Source organism: Capsicum annuum, chromosome 9, assembly GCF_002878395.1.
Source record: "Capsicum annuum cultivar UCD-10X-F1 chromosome 9, UCD10Xv1.1, whole genome shotgun sequence".
NCBI classification, from domain to species: Eukaryota; Viridiplantae; Streptophyta; class Magnoliopsida; order Solanales; family Solanaceae; genus Capsicum; species Capsicum annuum.
This window is the reverse complement of record NC_061119.1, coordinates 4,834,266-4,853,575: the sequence shown is the minus strand read 5'-3', so window position 1 is coordinate 4,853,575 and position 19,310 is coordinate 4,834,266. Positions and strand designations below refer to the sequence as shown.

The window sequence follows — 19,310 nt, the reverse complement described above, 5'->3', positions numbered from 1 at the left end:
TCGTGTTGTGTTGTTTTAATGAATACAACATTTGGATAGATTGTATCATGTTGTGTTGTTTTAATGAATTCAACATTTGGATAGATTGTATTGTTTTCCGTCGTTACATAATTTCACACGTCAATAATTTAAAAGATAGACCTATTAGAAAAGTAGGGTATGCGGTAGGGCTAATATAAAAGGGTAAGATAAAGGAAAAAATCAGATTAGTAAATAATAAGTAAAGGTGAAATGAGAAAAAAAAAAAATATAAGGTAGCGACACAATCTCACCAAGTCGGTCATTACGTAAAATGGACTTCTTTGTCGTTACCTAATGATGAAACTTAACGATACGATACAATAAGATCTAAGTAATAATAAAAATAAGCATGGTGTTGGCAGTAACAATACGATACGATCCTATACGATACGATGCGATGCGATGCGATGTGTTTAGAACCCCTTTTGTCCTTTATATTGATTTTGGGGAGCTATACGGCTGGTGATTTTTTGGGTTTATACTGTCTTTTGAGTGTTTAAGGATTAGCAGTGGTGAAGCCAAGATTTTTAATAAGGGATGTCAAATTATAAAGAAGTAAATTGACGAAGAAGCTAAGGGGTGCCAATATGTAATATACTCTTAGCTACGCAGTATAACTTTTCGACGAAGGGGGTGTTGGTGACACCCCTCAAGTACAAGTGGCAGACTCTGCCACTAAGGACTAGTCATTTTATCGTTTATTTGAATTTTGGGAGCTATAGGGCTGATGATTTTTTGGGTTTATACTGTCTTTTCAGTATTTGAGGACTAGTACTTTGAGTTGCTTAAATTGGGGCTAAGAAATGTCAGTCTTTTGATTGTTATTAGAACCTCTCTTTCTTTTATATTTATTTTGCGGAGATGCTTCACTTGAGTTGAGGGTGTATCGGAAATAGCCTCTCGGGTAGGGGTAAGATTGCGTACATACTACCATCCTCAGACCACGCTTGTGAGATAACGCTCGATATGTTGTTGTATTGATTTTGTGGACTAGTACTTGTGTTATTGAAATGGGTGCAATGAAATGTGAATTTTTTGATTGGATTTAGATCGTCGTTTGTCCTTTATTTTGATTTTGGTGAGTTGCTTCACTTGAGCCGAGGTTCTATAGGAAACGGTCTCTCTACCTTCACAAGATAGGGTAGGGGTAAGGGTGCGTACACACCACCATCCTCAGACTCCATTTGTGGGACTACACTTGACATGATTTTGTTGTATTAATTTTGATGATTTTTTATTTATGTTCATAACTGAGTTATTAGTGATGATTCCTCTTGTTATGATTATTTTTATTTAGCTGCATCATTCCATCATTTTCGGGATTGAAGCAAAATGGATTACAATAGGGAAGCCTCGATATAGAGGATCTTGTAGCCTTCCCGACCAGTTTTAGAATGAAAATAGTTGGTTGATTGATTGACTGAGCTATAAAGCTCTTGATGGTAACGTTAAACCATTTCGTTGAAATCGGTTTACTTGTTTAGTTTCCCTTTTTGGTTTAAGATTAATATTCTAGGATATCCATCTAAGCCCACTCCGACTAGCTTGGGGTAGAAGCATAGTTCTTTCTGTGCAACAGCTAACCGTTGAAATGCATTTGTGATTTCTGAATGCCTGAAATATGTATGGAGGTTTAAAAGGTCCACATTTGGATGTTTTTGAGACGTGCTGGTTACTGAGTTCCCTTACATTTTCTGCAGGTGGTTATGTTCTTGTGCAAGAAAAATTACCAAGTTATGTAGTTCCAGAATTGACAGGTTGTCAGGTACTAAAGTTTCGATCCCTTTTTTTTAAAAAAAAAAGTGGTGCATATTTGGGACTAAAAACGGAGTGCTCCATTCGAGAAAAAAGAGAAAATGTGGAAACTTTAATAGCATGTCAATATATCATTGATGGTCTTGGATCAGCTGAAGGGGAGCCTTGGAGTTGCTGCCATGTGACCAAGAGATCACGGGTTTAAGCCTTGGAAACGGCCTCTGGCAGAAATGAAAAGTAAGGTTGCGTACAATACACCCTTATGGGGTGGGGCCCTTCCTCGGACCTTGCACGTAACGGGAGCTTTTAGTGCACCGGGCTGCCCTGGTCTTGGATCAGGTTTGGGGAAGGTTGATCTTTCATTCGTGATATAGTCACAAGAGTTAGTAGCACGAGTTGTCCTTTGAGTCATCGTGTTCTTTTGTGCTCTTAAAGTTGAAAGTGGCTTAGCTGTATAAGTAATGGAATTTGGGGGTAAACGTAATTACCTGACTTATAGTTTCTCTTAGATTACAATATGTTGTTGTTATCTGTTTCGCTTGTTTATTTTTATTTTTGGCAGTTCGAAGATAATAGGATAACTCTGTGAACGGTGTTTCTCTCTATGTGGTTCGAGGCTTAGAAAAATGGGATATTGTTGACATTTTGGTATTTGATCTTTTAATTAGACATGCCCAAGTAAATAGGCGGAGTTGAGATCCAACAGTAGGACATGTCACTTCCTATTCATCTAGAGTCTGTCTTTGGGAGAGCGTCGAAGATACCTAAGACTATAAAGCTGCGACAAACAAGTTTTTCAGGAAATTCTTCCTCTTTTATGTGTGTGAAATAATGTTCTTTGCAAGCGTCAATCGCTGACAGGTCACAGGTTCATTCCATCTCGACCACTGGTCAAGCAAGAACTTCCTTGATTCTATGAAGTATGCACCTTTCTCACTAACCATCGCCTTTTTTAGAATCTGTCCACTTTACTGTCATCGAAGGGGAGCCTTGGAGCAACGGGTAAAGTTGCTACCATGTGACCAAGAGGTCACGGTTCAACCCTTGGAAACAGCCTCTGGCAGAAATGCAAGGTAAGGTTGCGTACAATACATCCTTGTGGTGGGGCCCTTCCCCGGACCCGCGAGCTTTAGTGCACCGGGTTGCCCACTTTACAGTCATCGTAATGATTGGGTCCAAGATGGATGACAATCTCCATAATGCACCTTGTTGGATCTAGGCGTAAGCGTTGGCTCGTGTAAATTAGTCGCACGGAAAGCTGCCTCTCTTCATGGTGCGTGCAGGCACGTGATTGGAGAAGGTGACCAGATTTCGGAGAGTAACTTTGACAGGAGCTAGATTGTTTCTCAAAGAAAGATGGAAGGATATTATGTGCCTTACTTAGTATTACTGTTCTTTTCGCTTTACATTGTGCATGGAGTTATTCATGATCTTGATACCTCGCGCTCGTATGATTTATCTTTGTTATTTTTATTTGCAGCTGAAGCCATATGTATCTCAGTGTGCAAAACAAAGTAAAACTACAGAGACTGCAGTTTGAGAAACTAAGCAGACCGCGATTCAGATTTTCAAACAACCGTTACTAATGTTGCTTTCTGGTTTGGATTTTCAATATGCACCTAGTTTTCGTTAGACAATTTTCTGTTTTCTACGCCGATTCCTTCTTAGATTTGATCGTTGATGTTACGTTCTTGCATCTGCATAAAGTTTTGCATTAAGATGATGCCATTGTTATCAGCTAACTCATAGTTCTCTTTTTCAGATCATGCTCCTTGTGCAATGAAATGATCATTGTTTCTTCATTTCCTTCTTGTCTATATTATATGATGATAACTTGAAATCACGCAGGTGCTATGCGACAACAATTAGCTAACAATTATTATAGAGAATTCGTTGAAGGAGAGTCTTGGAGTAACGGGTAAAGTTGCTGTCATGTGACCAGTAGGTCACAGGTTCAAGCCTTGGAAACAACCTTTGGCAGATATGCAAGGTAAGACTGCGTACAATACACCCTTGTGGTGGGCCCTTCTCCCGACCTTGCGCATAGCGAGAGCTTTAGTGCATCGAACTGTCCTTTTTTTTTTGAGAGAGAGAATTCGTTGGTAGAACGGGAAGAATGTATAATGTGAAGGGGAGAAAGGACTTCTATTGTAGTTTGTAAAGGTGTATGTATAAGTATGGATCCTTTTTGTCTTAGATCTCATTGTTAAGTAAACATTTCAACTTTGAATGTGGATATTTAGACACCTTGATACTTCTCCTACTTACAAAATGATTATCTGGACGCCTCTAAAATTTGTGTGTCACTTCAACGTTGGATGTGCTTTGGACGCCTCTAAAATTTGTGTGTCACTTCAACGTTGGATGTCCACAAAGCACAGTAAGAACGAGTTGGTGTTTAATTGCAGGTTGAGACCAAGTTCAAGTGCGTAAAGGTGCACTCTCAAGGTTTGATTCATCTCTGTCCTTTTCTATGTTTCTTCTTAGTTTAGTTGGTTGGGGTATCAACCCCTCCACCACCCTTCTTTCGTTAAAATAACTTTCTTGAAATTAGTCGAAGTGTGCTTAAGTTAGTCTGAACATCTCTATAATACCCTGCCCCACCCTTCTTTCGTGAAAATATTTTTCTTGAAATTAGTCGAAGTGTGCTTAAGTTAGTCTGCACATCTCTATAATACCCCCGCCCCACCCTTCTTTCGTGAAAATATTTTTCTTGAAATTAGTCAAAGTGTGTTTAAGTTAGTCCGAACATCACTAAAATAACTATTACTATGCTTCAGTGCTAAACAGGTTGGGATCGGCTATCTGAAACTCTACTTCATATCACTATTATTAAAGAAAAATAACTTTCTTGAAATTAATCGAGGTGTGCTTAAGTTAGTTCGAACATCACTACAATACCCCCACCCCACCCTTCTTTTGTTAAAATAACTTTCTTGAAATTAGTCAAGGTGTACTTAAGTCAGTCCGAACATCACTACAATAACTATTACTATGCTTCATTTCTAAACAATTTGGAATCGGTTATATGAATTCATATCACTATTATTTTAAAAAAATAAAAAGAACATTCTTGTAAACCTACTAGGAAGTGAAGGTGAGTTTGAGCTACCTAACTTGGGTACAACAACAACATACTCGGGGTATTCCCACCTAGTGGGATCTGATGAGGGTAAATGTACGCAGTCCATATCACCACCTTCGGAAAAAATGAGAGGCTATTTTTGATAGACCTCTGGCTCAGGTAAAGAGTTAAAAAAGTAGTAACTTTCTTGAAATTAGTTGAGGTATGCTTAAGTCAGTCTGAACATCACTACAATAACTATTACTATGCTTCATTCTAAACAAGTTGGAATCGACTATCTAAATTCATATCACTATTATTTTAGAAAAAAAAAAGAACATTCTTGTACACCTACTTCCAAGTGAAGGTGAGTTTGAGCTACCCAACTTGGTAAACAACAACATATTTGGTGTATTCCCTCTCACCTAGTGGAATCTGGGAGGATAAAATATACGCAGTTCATATCATCACTTTCGAGAAAATAGAGAGACCGTCTCTGATAGACCCCGACTCAGCTACCTAACTTGGGTAAAGAGTTAAAAAAGTAGTAGGTGGTTGTGGACTTTATAATATGATGATTCCAAGAAGATAATACTCTTGAAAGTAATTGGGGGGAATATCTACCAAGCTAAGCAATACAAGCAAAGTTGGCTTAAATTCTTAATTGGACAAAAATTTATTTCTACATCATATATTAATTAAAAACAGTCTCTTTATTTCATAAAGGTAAGAATAAAGTTTGTATATAAGTTATGCTTTCTAGATGTAAAATTTTACGTACATTTTATCTTTTTCAGAAATAATATTTACATTTAACATACTTCTTTCATACCTCACTTGCGAAATTATGATGAATATTTTATTTTGTAGTTACACATTTTATCATTTTATTTCTATGGTCAAACTCTTACTTTGAATTTCTACTTGCTATGAGAAAATCAAAATTGCTAAAATTAATAATTGGGACTCTAGAATTGGCTGGAATGTTCTAGAATTTTGAATATTGAAAGAGGTTTTGGATTTTAGCTTAATTAATTTAGATAGAATGGATTAATGAAGTCTCATTCAACTAGGATTCCTTTTGAATTATTAAAGCTAAAAAGATATTCAGTAGGATTTTTCGAAAATTGTCTTTACATGTATTTTGATAAAATATATGATTCGAAAATAATTTTTCTATTTCTATAAAATGTAAAATTTGCATATGCTCTTTTAAATCTTTTTTAAAAGCTTCTAAATTCAATTTTTAAAATTTACCGATCTTTTAGAAAGTTTTAAAAAACTGAAAAATTAAGTTTTGAAACTCAAATTTGTTTAAAAAAAATTGCAAAAAACAGTTCAAACAAAAAGTTAATTTTGGCATAAAGAAATACATCCTCAAAAAATTTAAATGCCACTTCAATAATTAGTGATTTGTTTGGTGAACAAATAAGGGAATGCCACGATAGCAAAATACTGACATGGCACACTATAATTGGTCGATTATTCCCTTAAAACCTATTAAAGTAATTTAAATATTTACTTATATACATTCAAAATTAGAGAACGTAAATGCTAGCTATATCAAAATTTAAAAAGAATTCTATATATTATTCATACTTCAATACGAATATCAAAAACCACTTAGAAAAAATTATTGGACCAATGACTAAAAGTGGAAAATAGCAAATAAACACATTGACTAGAAAAGGGAAAAAGTATTTCTTTCCTAACAAGAAATGGATTTTACTATAACACTATTTAAATAACGTGCAACTTTAAGATGTCTAATAAAACATCATTAGCCAAAACAAAAGAAAAATCTGTGACTGTACAACAAAAATACAAACAAAATCATGACTAACAAAGCTGAATCCTCTGATTTGTAAGTACCCATTAACAATTTTTAGTTAAAAAATATGTTGGTGTACTTTTATTTTTGATTCTTGATTATAAAAATATGTTGGTGTACTTGTATTTTTGATTCTTGATTATCAAATTTTTGTGTAAAAATATGTTGGTGTACTTGTATATGATTCTTGATTATCAAATTTTTGTCTAAAAATATGTTTGGTGTGCTTGTATATGATTCTTGTTTATCAAGTTTTTGTAAAATATATGTTGGTGTACTTATATTTGATTCTTGATTATCAAATTTTTGTGTAAAAATATGTTTGGTGTGTATATGATTGTTGATTATCAAATTTTGTGTAAAAATATGTTGATGTACTTGTACTTGTATTTTTGATTCTTGATGATTAATGTTTTTCGGAAACAGCCTCTTTACCTCCACGTGGCAGTGATAACTTTTGCGGACGCTCTATGCGCTCTAGACCTCACTTTTGGGATTTCACTGGGTATAGTGTTGCTGTTGTTGTTTAATTATTGAAGTTTTTTTTTTGTAGGAAGGGGACTAAGAAGGATTATAGTACAGCAATTTTGGAGAGGAAGAAGTCTCCTAATCGTCTTGTTGTTGATGAAGCAACCAATGATGATAATTCTGTTGTTTCGCTTCATCCTGATACCATGGAAAAGCTTCAGCTTTTTCGTGGTGACACAATCTTGATAAAGGTTTGATTTTTACCTATGTTGTGATTAAGTTTTGTTGAATTTTCATGTGTTTTTGGTAGGTGTAGTTTTGTAATTTTGCTAAACTTGAGTGAGGGTCTTTTGGAAATAGCCTCTCTAGCTCCACGAGGTAGAGATAGTTGTTGATGATTGTGGGGGTGGGGGTGGGGGTGGGGGTAGGTGTAGGTTGTAGCTTTTGTAACTTTTGTGTGTGTGTTAAATCTCACCTATGGGACCAGGGTTGTGTTTACTTATTGGTCCTGATACTAGGTCCTGATACTAAGGAAAAGCTTCAGCTTTTTCATGTTGCACAATCTTGATAAAGCTTGGATTTTTATCCATGTTTTGTTTAAGTTCTGTTGAAATTTCATGTGTTTTTGGTAGGTGTTGTTTGTAATTTTTGGTTTATTTGAGCGGAGGGTCTTTCGGAAATAGACCTTCTAGCTCCAAAAGGTAGAGGTAAGGTTTGCGTACACTCTACTCTCCATGGTGACACAATCTTGATAAAAGGATGGATTTTTATTCATGATTTGTTTAAGGATTCTTGTATTTTCACGTGTTTTTGGTAGGTGAAGTTTGTAATTTATTAAACTTGAGCTGAGGGTCTTTTGGAAATAGCCTCTCTAGCTCCCTGAGATATAGGGCCTAGGGGTAAGGTTTGCGCACACTCTACCCTCCATGGTGACAGTCATGATAGAGGCTAGATGTTTATCATGATTTCGTTAAGTTTCTTGAAACTTCATGTGTTTTTGGTAGGAGTAGTTTGTAAATTTTGCTTCACTTTAGCTGAATGTCTTTCGAAAACAGTGTCTTTAGCTCCACGAGGTAGGGTAATGTCTGCATATACTCGACCCTCTACACGGAGTATGTTGTTGTTAATTTGGGGTGTGGGTGTGGGGTGTGGGGGGTTGGGGGTTTCTAATGGACATGGGTTGTAATGGTGTTGTGATTACTAATATTATTTAGCAAGGTGCAACCAGAATTTGAAGTTTATGGGTTCATAATTTGCCACTGAACAGATAGCTAACTCGTCTTAGTTGTTGGGTTTGCGATCAAGTAAATATACATATTTAATGAATTTATGAATACAAATATAAGCTCTAAGCAAAAGCTACTCGGTTTGTCCGACGCGATAAGTAATGCTCTACCTTCGCCCTCGGTGTTTAGGATGTTTAGGAGAATGTGGATAAATTGAGAATTCTAATCAGGTAGTTGGAATCTTCTTGGAAACCTGAATTGAGTTTTCGTGGATTTTGATTGTTCAAGTTTTCTAAGGTTAGTTCTTTTATCCCTTGCTTGTGCTTAGGTATAGGTTTTTATAGGATGAAGGATGCAAAAAGCGAGGTACGGGTTTATATGGTACATGGGTAAGTTTGGTGCCCATGTGTGTTATTTGAGCCAAGGGTCTTCCCAAAACAGCTTCTCTACCTCGGTGAGGTAGGGGTGAAGTCTGGGTACACTCTACCCTCCCAGACCAACCTATGGATTACACCGGGTGTGTTGTTGTTGGGTATGTTTGGTGTCTCTGCTCCGCTGGAACTCAGTTGTGCAAGTGATTAAGGATGATGAGTTACGTGAGATATATTTATATGTATATAAAAGCTGAGAAGGCTGGTTCTTTCTTCTTAAAGACCTGAATTTTTGTTGTTCTGTGTGTATTTTTCTCACTCGGAGATATTGTAGTGCCTAATGAAACCATGAAGAATGGTGAAGTGTTTGGTGCCTTTTGATGTTCTACTTTATTAGTAATCTTATTCTGTTTATAGTTTGTATGAGTAGGTGTAGTTAGTCGTAATGATTGTACCTCGTTTGGGAAATGCTGTTGCAAACTTTGAGGAATTGGTATGAGCTGTAGCTTCTTCACGTTATGGTGATGTAAGAAGTGTGGTGAAATATTAGCATACACACAACACAAATACATATATAGTGTCTGTTGGTGACGTTTTGTTGGTAAGATTTTCAGCTCTTAACTTTGCATTTTGTTGTATAGGGAAAGAAAAGAAGAGATACAATCTGCATTTGCCTTGCTGATGAGACATGTGATGAACCAAAGATTAGGATGAACAAGGTTGTCAGAAACAACCTTAGGGTTCGTCTTGGTGATGTTGTCTCTGTGCATCAATGTCCTGATGTCAAATATGGTAAACGTGTGCACATTCTTCCCATTGACGACACCATTGAAGGGGTTACCGGAAATTTATTTGATGTTTACTTGAAACGTAAGTGTTCTACTATTAATATTGCTTTTGCTTGTTAGAATTTTTGGATACGTGATATTATTTAATGCTCTGTTAGAGTTTAGGTTATACTTCGATGACGGTAATCTTCTGATTAGCATTGTATTGGCAAGTGTTTTGACAAAAAGATGGTGTATTTGAATCGAATTGTTTATGCATTACTGATCCATCGTGTCTCCGTTGTGTTATTTGTTTGCAGCCTACTTCCTTGAAGCATATCGACCTGTGAGGAAGGGTGATCTATTTCTTGTAAGAGGAGGAATGAGAAGTGTAGAATTCAAGGTTATTGAGACTGATCCAGCTGAATATTGTGTTGTCGCTCCAGATACTGAAATATTCTGTGACGGTGAACCTGTGAACAGAGAAGATGAGAATCGGCTAGATGAGGTCGGTTATGATGATGTTGGTGGCGTGCGTAAACAAATGGCACAGATCCGCGAGCTTGTTGAGCTTCCGTTGAGGCATCCACAGCTCTTCAAATCTATCGGTGTGAAACCTCCCAAAGGAATTCTCTTGTATGGACCTCCTGGATCAGGGAAGACATTGATAGCTCGGGCGGTTGCTAATGAGACTGGTGCGTTCTTCTTTTGTATTAACGGGCCAGAGATCATGTCCAAAATGGCTGGAGAAAGTGAAAGCAATCTCAGGAAAGCATTTGAGGAAGCCGAAAAGAATGCACCTTCAATTATCTTTATTGATGAAATTGACTCAATAGCTCCTAAACGCGAGAAGACACATGGAGAGGTTGAGAGAAGGATTGTTTCTCAGCTCTTGACTCTGATGGATGGTCTCAAATCACGTGCCCACGTAATTGTGATGGGTGCCACTAATCGGCCTAATAGTATTGACCCTGCCCTAAGAAGGTTTGGCAGGTTCGATAGGGAGATAGATATTGGTGTGCCAGATGAAGTCGGGCGCCTTGAGGTGCTTCGTATCCATACAAAGAACATGAAGCTTGCCGAAGATGTAATTTCATACCTACAAAACTTTTCGTATTCTGACTTAAAGAGATTTGCAGTTTGGTGATACGTTGGTCTTTGTTTGCAGGTTGATTTGGAAAGAATTGGCAAAGACACTCATGGTTATGTTGGTGCGGATTTGGCAGCTTTGTGTACCGAGGCTGCACTTCAATGCATCAGAGAGAAGATGGATGTGATTGATTTGGAAGATGAATCTATCGATGCAGAGATATTGAATTCCATGGCTGTGACTAATGAGCATTTCGCAACTGCCCTTGCGACAAGCAATCCATCTGCCCTGCGTGAAACTGTAAGTCGAGATTTCCTAACATTCTCAGCTTCTGCCGCTACATATCTTCCGTTTGATTCCTAATTATGACGTTTGGGTGAACAGGTTGTTGAAGTTCCTAATGTCTCTTGGGAGGACATTGGAGGCCTTGAGAATGTCAAGCGTGAGCTTCAAGAGGTACTTATATACGGACATATAATGATGAACATTAGGATTTGATCTGCGAACCTTATTGATTTACTTGGCCTATTATCTGTTATTTGTTTTGTAGACTGTTCAATATCCAGTGGAACATCCCGAGAAGTTCGAGAAGTTTGGTATGTCTCCGTCAAAGGGTGTTCTCTTCTACGGGCCACCTGGATGTGGGAAAACATTGCTGGCGAAGGCTATTGCAAATGAATGCCAAGCCAATTTTATTAGTATCAAGGGTCCAGAATTGCTTACCATGTGGTTCGGAGAGAGTGAAGCCAATGTTAGGGAGATATTCGACAAGGCTCGAGCTTCTGCACCTTGTGTACTGTTTTTCGATGAGTTGGACTCAATTGCTACTCAGGTGATGTTCCTCGTTCTCATGTTCCCATCGAACTGCTACTACATAGGTTATTACCGCTCTTTTCAGATTATTTGCTTCTGTTGCTGAATGCGACTTGATTTTGCAGAGGGGAAGTAGCGTTGGAGATTCCGGAGGTGCCGATAGAGTTCTGAATCAACTTCTCACTGAAATGGATGGTATGAATGCCAAGAAGACTGTTTTCATCATTGGTGCCACCAACAGGCCTGACATTATTGATCCTGCACTTCTACGTCCTGGTCGGCTTGACCAATTGATCTACATTCCTCTCCCTGACGAGGACTCTCGCTATCAAATTTTCAAGGCATGCTTGCGGAAATCACCCCTTTCTAAGAATATAGATCTAAGAGCTCTTGCAAAATACACGCAAGGGTTCAGCGGCGCTGACATTACAGAGATCTGCCAACGTACATGCAAATATGCTATTCGGGAGAACATTGAGAAAGTAAGTCTTCCATCTCTATTTCTCGTCGGTTGATAACTTTTGAGAAAATACATATTAGTTACTACACTCGTAGACTCGATTTAAATTGTTTATGAGTTCGGGATTTTAGTCCTTTTGAGTTAAATGAACTTTTTACGACAAATACAAGGTTTAAATCAAAATTACTGAATTCTGCCGAACCTGCTTCCTACATACTCTAGCTCCGCCCCTTCCGGTCTTAGAAAATGTTGCATTGTACGTTTACAGGATATCGAGAGGGAGAGAAGGAGAAGGGATAATCCGGAAGCCATGGAGGAAGACATTGACGATGAGGTATCTGAGATCAAGCCCTCTCACTTTGAGGAATCGATGAAGTACGCTAGGAGGAGTGTCAGTGATGCTGATATCCGCAAGTACCAGGCGTTTGCTCAGACGTTACAGCAGTCCCGAGGCTTTGGTTCTGAGTTCCGGTTCGCGGATGCTAGCACGGGTGCCACCACCGGAACTGCTGCCGATCCCTTCGCAACTTCTGCTGGTGATGCAGATGAAGATGATCTCTATAGCTAGATTGTCAAAACTTATTTTCATGTCTTATGTTTACTATAATTATTTTTGAAGAAACTTTGGAAGTTGGTAAAATTCAGTATTTCCATTCATTGCCCAGAGTTTGTAATATTATTTTGATCTTTATGAGCTTTACATAAAATATTCTGTAGCTACTTATTATTTTGTTACACATTAAAGCCTAGATTTTATTGAAAACTTGCATTGTTGCAGCATTTAATATTTTTTTAGGGGGTTTCCACTTGGTGTTCAGTACTTCATCGGGCCCAACTAGATTCGCACTTTTGGATTCTCCTTAAGACATCGTATTGAGATGGGATTTGAGTATGGGGTTAAATATTGTTGGACTCTACTCCTCTCCACGAATCTGCTCCGCTCTATGCTCAAAGCTTTAACTCAAATCACTTTGAAACGATTGACCTGATCGGTTCGAAACTTGATTTGATTATTTATGAAATTAACAACTTGGTTTTTTCCAACGAAGACTCTTCTATTTAGGAAACGCGAATCCCGACCACTCCGCAACTAAAGTATGGAGAAGATACGGAAAAGGCAAAATCTATTTAGTAGTATTCAAACTCGAGTTCTCTAGTTAAAAGGTGAAGTACCCTAACCTTTATTTGTTACCCTACGAACATTAACCTTTAAAGATTGTACAAGTATAGAAAGGGGACCCTTGAGGTGAATCAAAGGAAAGGTAGATCCCTAATAGGTTCATGTAAATTTAAAAATTTTTGTTCACCTTTATATATATATATATTTATATTTCGCGATGAACCAAATTATTATTATTATTATTATTATATATTAACTTTATATTTCTAAAAACTTATAAAATTCTAAATTCACTTGTAAGTGAAATCATACGAAAAGAAAAAGAAAAGAAAAAGAGAATATGTGACAATCATAACGAATGCGTCGGATGGACGTCAAGTGATTAATATTATCTCCTCTGATCAGAACTTCTTGTTTCCGATGGCGAATTGAACCAAAATCCATATCATACACATAGTAAATACTTATCAGCACAATGTGAGTTCTATGAACTATTAATCATAATCATGTAAAAAAAGCATATGTATATATATAAAAATTCATATTATATATTTATTTAGTTATGTAAAAACATCAATTTATAGTTAAATCAATGTCCAAAAGGGGTACCACATAGGTGTACTATGGCACTTCTAGGCCATTCTTTTAGAAGCAAAATTCTTACTTCTTTCATTTTTATTGAGGGAACAATGATATGATGGATCTAACAACAAATGCTACATATCATTGTCAAAATCAAATTATTATTCAATTATTTACTTCTCTATTTTTACATTTTGCTACTTTAGTCTATAGTTATATATTAACATATCTTCGGTCAGGTTCTTTATCAATCTCTTGGCCTTTGCTTAACTTCTTGTTTTGTAAATCGGCCACGGGTTGATTTGATCTAATTCTGGATACCGCAAGAGCCCAATCAAGGAGGAATGCATGGTCTCGATCATAAACACTTTTTTAATCTGGCTTTTAAAATCAACCTTAGATATCTTCCTGAACTTTTCATCGATGTTATAATATAACTCTATGATTCTATGTTGTGCTAACTTGTTTTTTCTAATCTTGGTTGGCCATTCAATTTTAATCTCATAAAGATTTGCATGAATTTAGTAGCTAGCTTAATATATTTACAAGTCATAATTGGTGATAAATTAGGAAAAATAAGTTATCTTAAATTATTTTCATTGTAATTCAAATGTAAAATTACCTAGTACAATATGATATTATAAGAAATTACTTAAGGCTATTGACTCCATGTGCCTATAATCAATATTAAGGTACCTACTATATTATTTGGTCATCCACTTACCAATATATATTAATGTGGTATGTTTGAATTTTCATTATTAGGTTTGACCCTAATTAGTGATGAAGTACTCCCTTCATGGTTTCAATTTTCAAATTAATTTTGTGTGATTTCTGAAAATAGATATCTTAAATTATTACCTACCTTTGAAGTTTAAGATAAAATTAATTATTACTCCCTTCGTTTTATAGTAGTTGATCCTTTTGCTATAAATATTTATTTCATTTTAGTAGGGGCGGCTTAACCTCATAAAAAAATAGGCAGCCGGCTTAAGCACCCCAAATTTGGGGGGCCTCATTTTTCACTGATAATATATTATAATCTTTTTTATAAAAATTAAATAATATTTATAGAAAAAATAAATTTTTCATATTAAAGGAAAGAATTATTAGAAGAATTTCATATATCTAGACTACTATGTCTCAAGAAAGATTAAATATATTGATTACACTTTAAAAAGATTAATTAAAAAAATTGATTATATAATTTTGAAAATAGAGTTGGGTTATTTTTTCTTAAAAAGTTAAAGCCTTTGTTTGATTTTCGCCTTAGGCGACGAATATGGTTGAGCCGCCCCTACATTTTAGTTGTCCAAATTCTAAAATCAAGAGAACTTTATTGTGTTTTTCTAATATTACCCTTATCATTAAATGATTATGTAAAGTGTATATAATCAAATTTATATTTTCAATGCATAATTAATATGGTTACTTTAGTAAAATAAGTCTCTATTAAATATTTTTGTAAAGGAAGTGTCAAGTCAATAAGGGTCAACTAAAACGAAATGGATGAAGTATTTTTATTTATCTATGGTAGTAATTTCTTCCGAAGACAACAAACACTTTCATGAGTAAGTACTTAATTAATAAAGATATAGTGTATCTTAAAACATAGATAAGGATAAAATAGTTAAAAATACCGTTTAATTAATGTTTTCTTTAAGTGACGTGTAAAAGAGAAATACGATAGATATTTTTAAATAGAGAGAGTATTATAAAGTAGAAATGCAGGAGAAACGTGAGTCATGTTCCTTTAAACTAAGGCAAAGCATGGATGTCTCATTTAATTGTGTTGGAAAAACTACTACCAAATCAAATTAATATATATATATATATATATATAGTTATGAAATTTGTAGTTTATTACATTCATGCACCCAATTCAATTCACTAGGATCCGTTTATTGACATTTGTTTCCATAAAAAAATGTTTAATAAAACGCTTCGATTTTCAGAATTTTGAAGTATCCTAATTTCACGCAATTTATTTGTCGTCATAAGATTTTTTTATAATTCATCGCTAATTTTTCGTGAAATAAAATTGGCGATATATTTGATTATTTAGAAATAGAAGTTGTCTGTTGCTAATATCTATTTTTTAAAAGTGAAAAGAACACAAAAAGAACAAGAGCAAGCAAGTCCACATGAGTATGCTAGAGATTATTAATATGTCCTAGTCCAATGAAATATTTAGCCCTTTTCCTGTTCATATATTGACCTATTTTTCTGACTACCTCTCATTGGATTTTCTCCCACTTTCATGATATATAATGGTGTCAAATCTAATTAAAAAACTTTATCATTTTTCTTGTGATAAAAAAAAAAAAAAAAAAAAAAGAAGAAGAAATTAATGTTGTACTATATGTAGCTAGCACCAACCATGTTACACTTGGTCTTGATATGATGTGATGTAGTAATGACAGTGTAATGAATAAATAGTTATGTTTAACCTATATAGTTTTTTTGATAAAGATTCTTTGATGTATGTAATTATGTTTGAGCTGTCCAATATGAATTTAAGACGAGTTTGAGGATTAGAATCCATTGAGGAGCCCTTTAGCTAAAAAGGGGAGAGGTCAAGTGGTCAAAATCGATATACTACAAATTTGTTGAAGTTATTTATGCAGGTTCAAATCCTGTCTCTCTCATAAACCTTTAATGATATTGCCTTTGAATTGTATGAGATATTTTTTTGGTGGTCTGAATCATCATATGTAAATGACGTGAAGCATTTCAAAAAAGAGTTTACTAGCAGGATGCACGAATATAAGTGTGATAGAATTACATATCAAAATGAAAAACAACAAGCAGAACTTGAAATGAACTCAATATATATGCAAAAATATTTAAATTAAATGTGCATATATATATTAGTCGTCAATCTCTGGACTATGTAATGTACTCTATTTGCTGGGTTACGAGTGGGCATTTTACTAGAGGTTTCTAATCTACCCTTTGGGTGATTCCTGTTGAAGCATATGCTCGAAGGGTGGGTGTAGGACGGACGATTTTAAAGAGGACTCCCCATTAATTAGATAGAGAAGATCACCAAGATTTCGCGATCCACTGCCAAATTTATTTCAATTAAGAATGCTCATTGAATGTGCATTCTCAATATTATGTCTTAAAGAGAGGACTCGAACCTCCGCGCTCTTTAGCACGAGATTTTGGGTCTAGCGTGTCTACCATTTCACCATCAAAGCATCTTGAAAGTGAATCGTATTCCATGAATATGATATTTATCTAGTGTGATGTATAGAATATATCTGTCTTGAAAATGAAGTCAATACTTTGCGATTCGAACTATGTATATATATGCAAGAATATTTAAATTAAATGTGCATATATATATATATATAAAATTGTACTCATTTTAAATTTATTGACTCTGAATCCTGAAAGTCGCCTTTTGATCGTGCATGTACTCTTCGACTATGAGTCAAAGGTCAATATATTGGTCCATCATAAAGTTCTTTAGGTTACTCAAAGTCGTATTCCAAGCTAACTATCAACCATCAAAGTTGCAACAATTTGATGAAAAGGGAACCTGAGACATCACATCGCCCATTTTATTGAAACCTGCAACAACACTGATACACATGGTCATTTCTTTGTCAAGAAGTTTGTGCGTTTATGCAAAGTGAATACATGTCTTTACAATAACAATAACATATCAAGTAAAATTCCACAGGTGGATCCTAAGAGGATACTGGTGTGTATGCAACCTTACTCCTGCTTTGTGAAGATAGAGAGACGATTTTCAAAAGATCCTCGGCTCAAGTAAAATATTAAAAAATAAGTACTTAACGCAAATATATCGCGAAGAAGTCATGCTAAAAACAACGATGAAGAAAACAGTTGCAACAACAAATAATACGATGTCTAAAAGCAAAGGAAACAATAGCTAATACTTGTATTGAAGAATTAGATAATAGCTATAGGAGAGTAACAATAACAATATTGAAAAGATCAGAACTAGACAATGTTCGACTACCTACTAACCTTCTACTCCGATCCTCCATCTTCATATCTTTCTATCTAGGTTCATGTCCTCAATAAACTGCAGGTGACCCATGTCCTGTCTAATCACCTCTCCCCGATACTTCTTCGACCTATACTCAGGAAATGCATGCCTTTGATTGGTAATTTTCTAACATGTTGATCACAACTAGTTATAATTGGCTTGGGAGCACATGAATGGAAGAACCTATAAAGGTATTTACAGTTACAAAAACATCAAATCAAAATGAGCTAGCTATGTATAGGGTTTATGTTCAAGATAGACACAACTTGGCCTTGACATTAACATCTATCATTTTCTAAAGGGTGCACCTTTAACCCTACCACACTATCCTTCTGCCACTTTGCCTCTCATATATCATGCATGTTAAATATATAACCCCTTCAACTTGCATCTACATATATCTAAATTCAAGTTTAACTATGTATACTGATAGTATATAAAAGGAATATATCATTAGGGTGTGTATATATATATACACTCATATACGATGTCTATGTACGTTGATTATCATAGAGCATATCATTACTGGTCATCCACTTTGGTATCTTATTGAACAAAAAATGGTGATATTGTTCCTCCATTAATCAACAACTTCGATTTTTGGAAAGTATCAAGATTGTCTAGCACAAGAAAGTCGATGTATATACTTTATTCGACATAAAGTCGTTTATGCTTTTTCAGACTAAACATATTGTATTGAAGCAATTCGACCTCGGATCGTCGATGAGGAATACAACAACAACATACTCAGTGTATTTCCATAAAGTGGGATCAGATTAGGGTAAAGTGTATGTAGTTCTTCGTATAGGTAATTTTTGATATACACTTCTTTAGACCAAAATATCGTATTGAAACAATTCAATCTCAGAATTACACATTTATTCCTGGATCTTGAATATGGTAGCGCACAATCTAGCTAAATTTTCTATTACACTATCAGACAAGTTAGTTTGGATTTTCTGTTTTCGTAGTTGAATTGTCAAATATGCTACTTCTCAAAATCATTTTTGCATTAATAAAGTACCGTTGTTGGTTGAGAAAAAAAAAAAACAATTCACTCTCTGATGGTGAGGAATATAATAAAATTATAATATCTGTGTATATATTAATCAAATGCAACATACATAATTTTTTTTGGTACGTCCAACGAAATTATAATATTATGAAACTTAACCCACAAAAACTAAGCAGACTTTACAACGCTAGAAAGAACAACAGGACATAATTGATAGGACACAAAAAATTGAGTCATGTTTACTCATCAATTGCAGAATATGTCCCAAACGTGAAATATACTTTTTATGTACAATCAAATATCAATTATCAATTATTCAGAAAATAATAAGTAAAAAAAAATATCAACAAAGAATGGAATGGATCACCATGCATGTTAATAATTTTTATTTTTTTCTGACTGATATAAAGAGGCCTTCGTGCGTAGAGTCAGAAGAAAGTGCAATAATTTCTACAACCAGTGTGATCAAGAAAATCCAGATTTATATGGGACATCCACCTGACAAATTTTATGGTAAAAAAATATATATATGTCAAAGTTGAATTTTCTTATCATGAAAATAATTAAATTAAAGAGTTCTGTCATTATACGTTATTTCTTGTACTTTTATTATTAGTATTTTCTTTTCCTAGATTGATTGCTTTGGACTAGGTTTTTCTTGAGTCAAGGGTCTATCGAAAACAGTCTGTATACTTCTAAGATA

At 35.1% G+C, this 19,310-nt stretch overlaps 2 protein-coding genes and 1 long non-coding RNA gene across 4 annotated transcripts in view; 2 read left to right on the top strand and 1 right to left on the bottom strand.

Moving 5' to 3' along the window:
* The window catches only part of LOC107842244 (39S ribosomal protein L41-A, mitochondrial-like), a 7,787-nt gene extending 3,763 nt beyond the window's left edge, over nucleotides 1-4,024 (top strand). The window contains exons 2-4 of one of the 2 annotated variants that reach the window (XR_007044393.1): nucleotides 1,722-1,786; nucleotides 3,257-3,374; nucleotides 3,625-4,024. Coding sequence is in view for 1 of the 2 variants with exons in the window: in XM_047396040.1 (XP_047251996.1) it covers nucleotides 1,722-1,786; nucleotides 3,257-3,316 (125 nt within the window). In the remaining variant the exon portion in view is untranslated. Of the gene's footprint in view, nucleotides 1-1,721; nucleotides 1,787-3,256 lie in introns of both variants that reach the window. The other variant, XM_047396040.1, reaches the window with a different exon arrangement.
* A 2,477-nt stretch (nucleotides 4,025-6,501) lies between these two features.
* LOC107843113 (cell division cycle protein 48 homolog) lies at nucleotides 6,502-12,629 on the top strand. The gene is made up of 9 exons (XM_016687291.2): nucleotides 6,502-6,704; nucleotides 7,225-7,390; nucleotides 9,378-9,606; nucleotides 9,824-10,590; nucleotides 10,672-10,893; nucleotides 10,978-11,049; nucleotides 11,144-11,425; nucleotides 11,532-11,888; nucleotides 12,135-12,629. The coding sequence occupies exons 1-9, from the start codon at nucleotides 6,676-6,678 to the stop codon at nucleotides 12,432-12,434; spliced, it is 2,424 nt and encodes an 807-aa protein (XP_016542777.2). The 5' UTR covers nucleotides 6,502-6,675; the 3' UTR covers nucleotides 12,435-12,629.
* Nucleotides 12,630-16,858: 4,229 nt separating this feature from the next.
* Nucleotides 16,859-17,741, bottom strand: LOC124886991. Its single transcript, XR_007044392.1, has 2 exons — nucleotides 17,571-17,741; nucleotides 16,859-17,147 (listed from the first exon to the last, which is right to left on the bottom strand). It is a non-coding gene; the product is annotated as an uncharacterized LOC124886991 (long non-coding RNA).
* Between the last annotated feature and the right edge of the window lie 1,569 nt (nucleotides 17,742-19,310).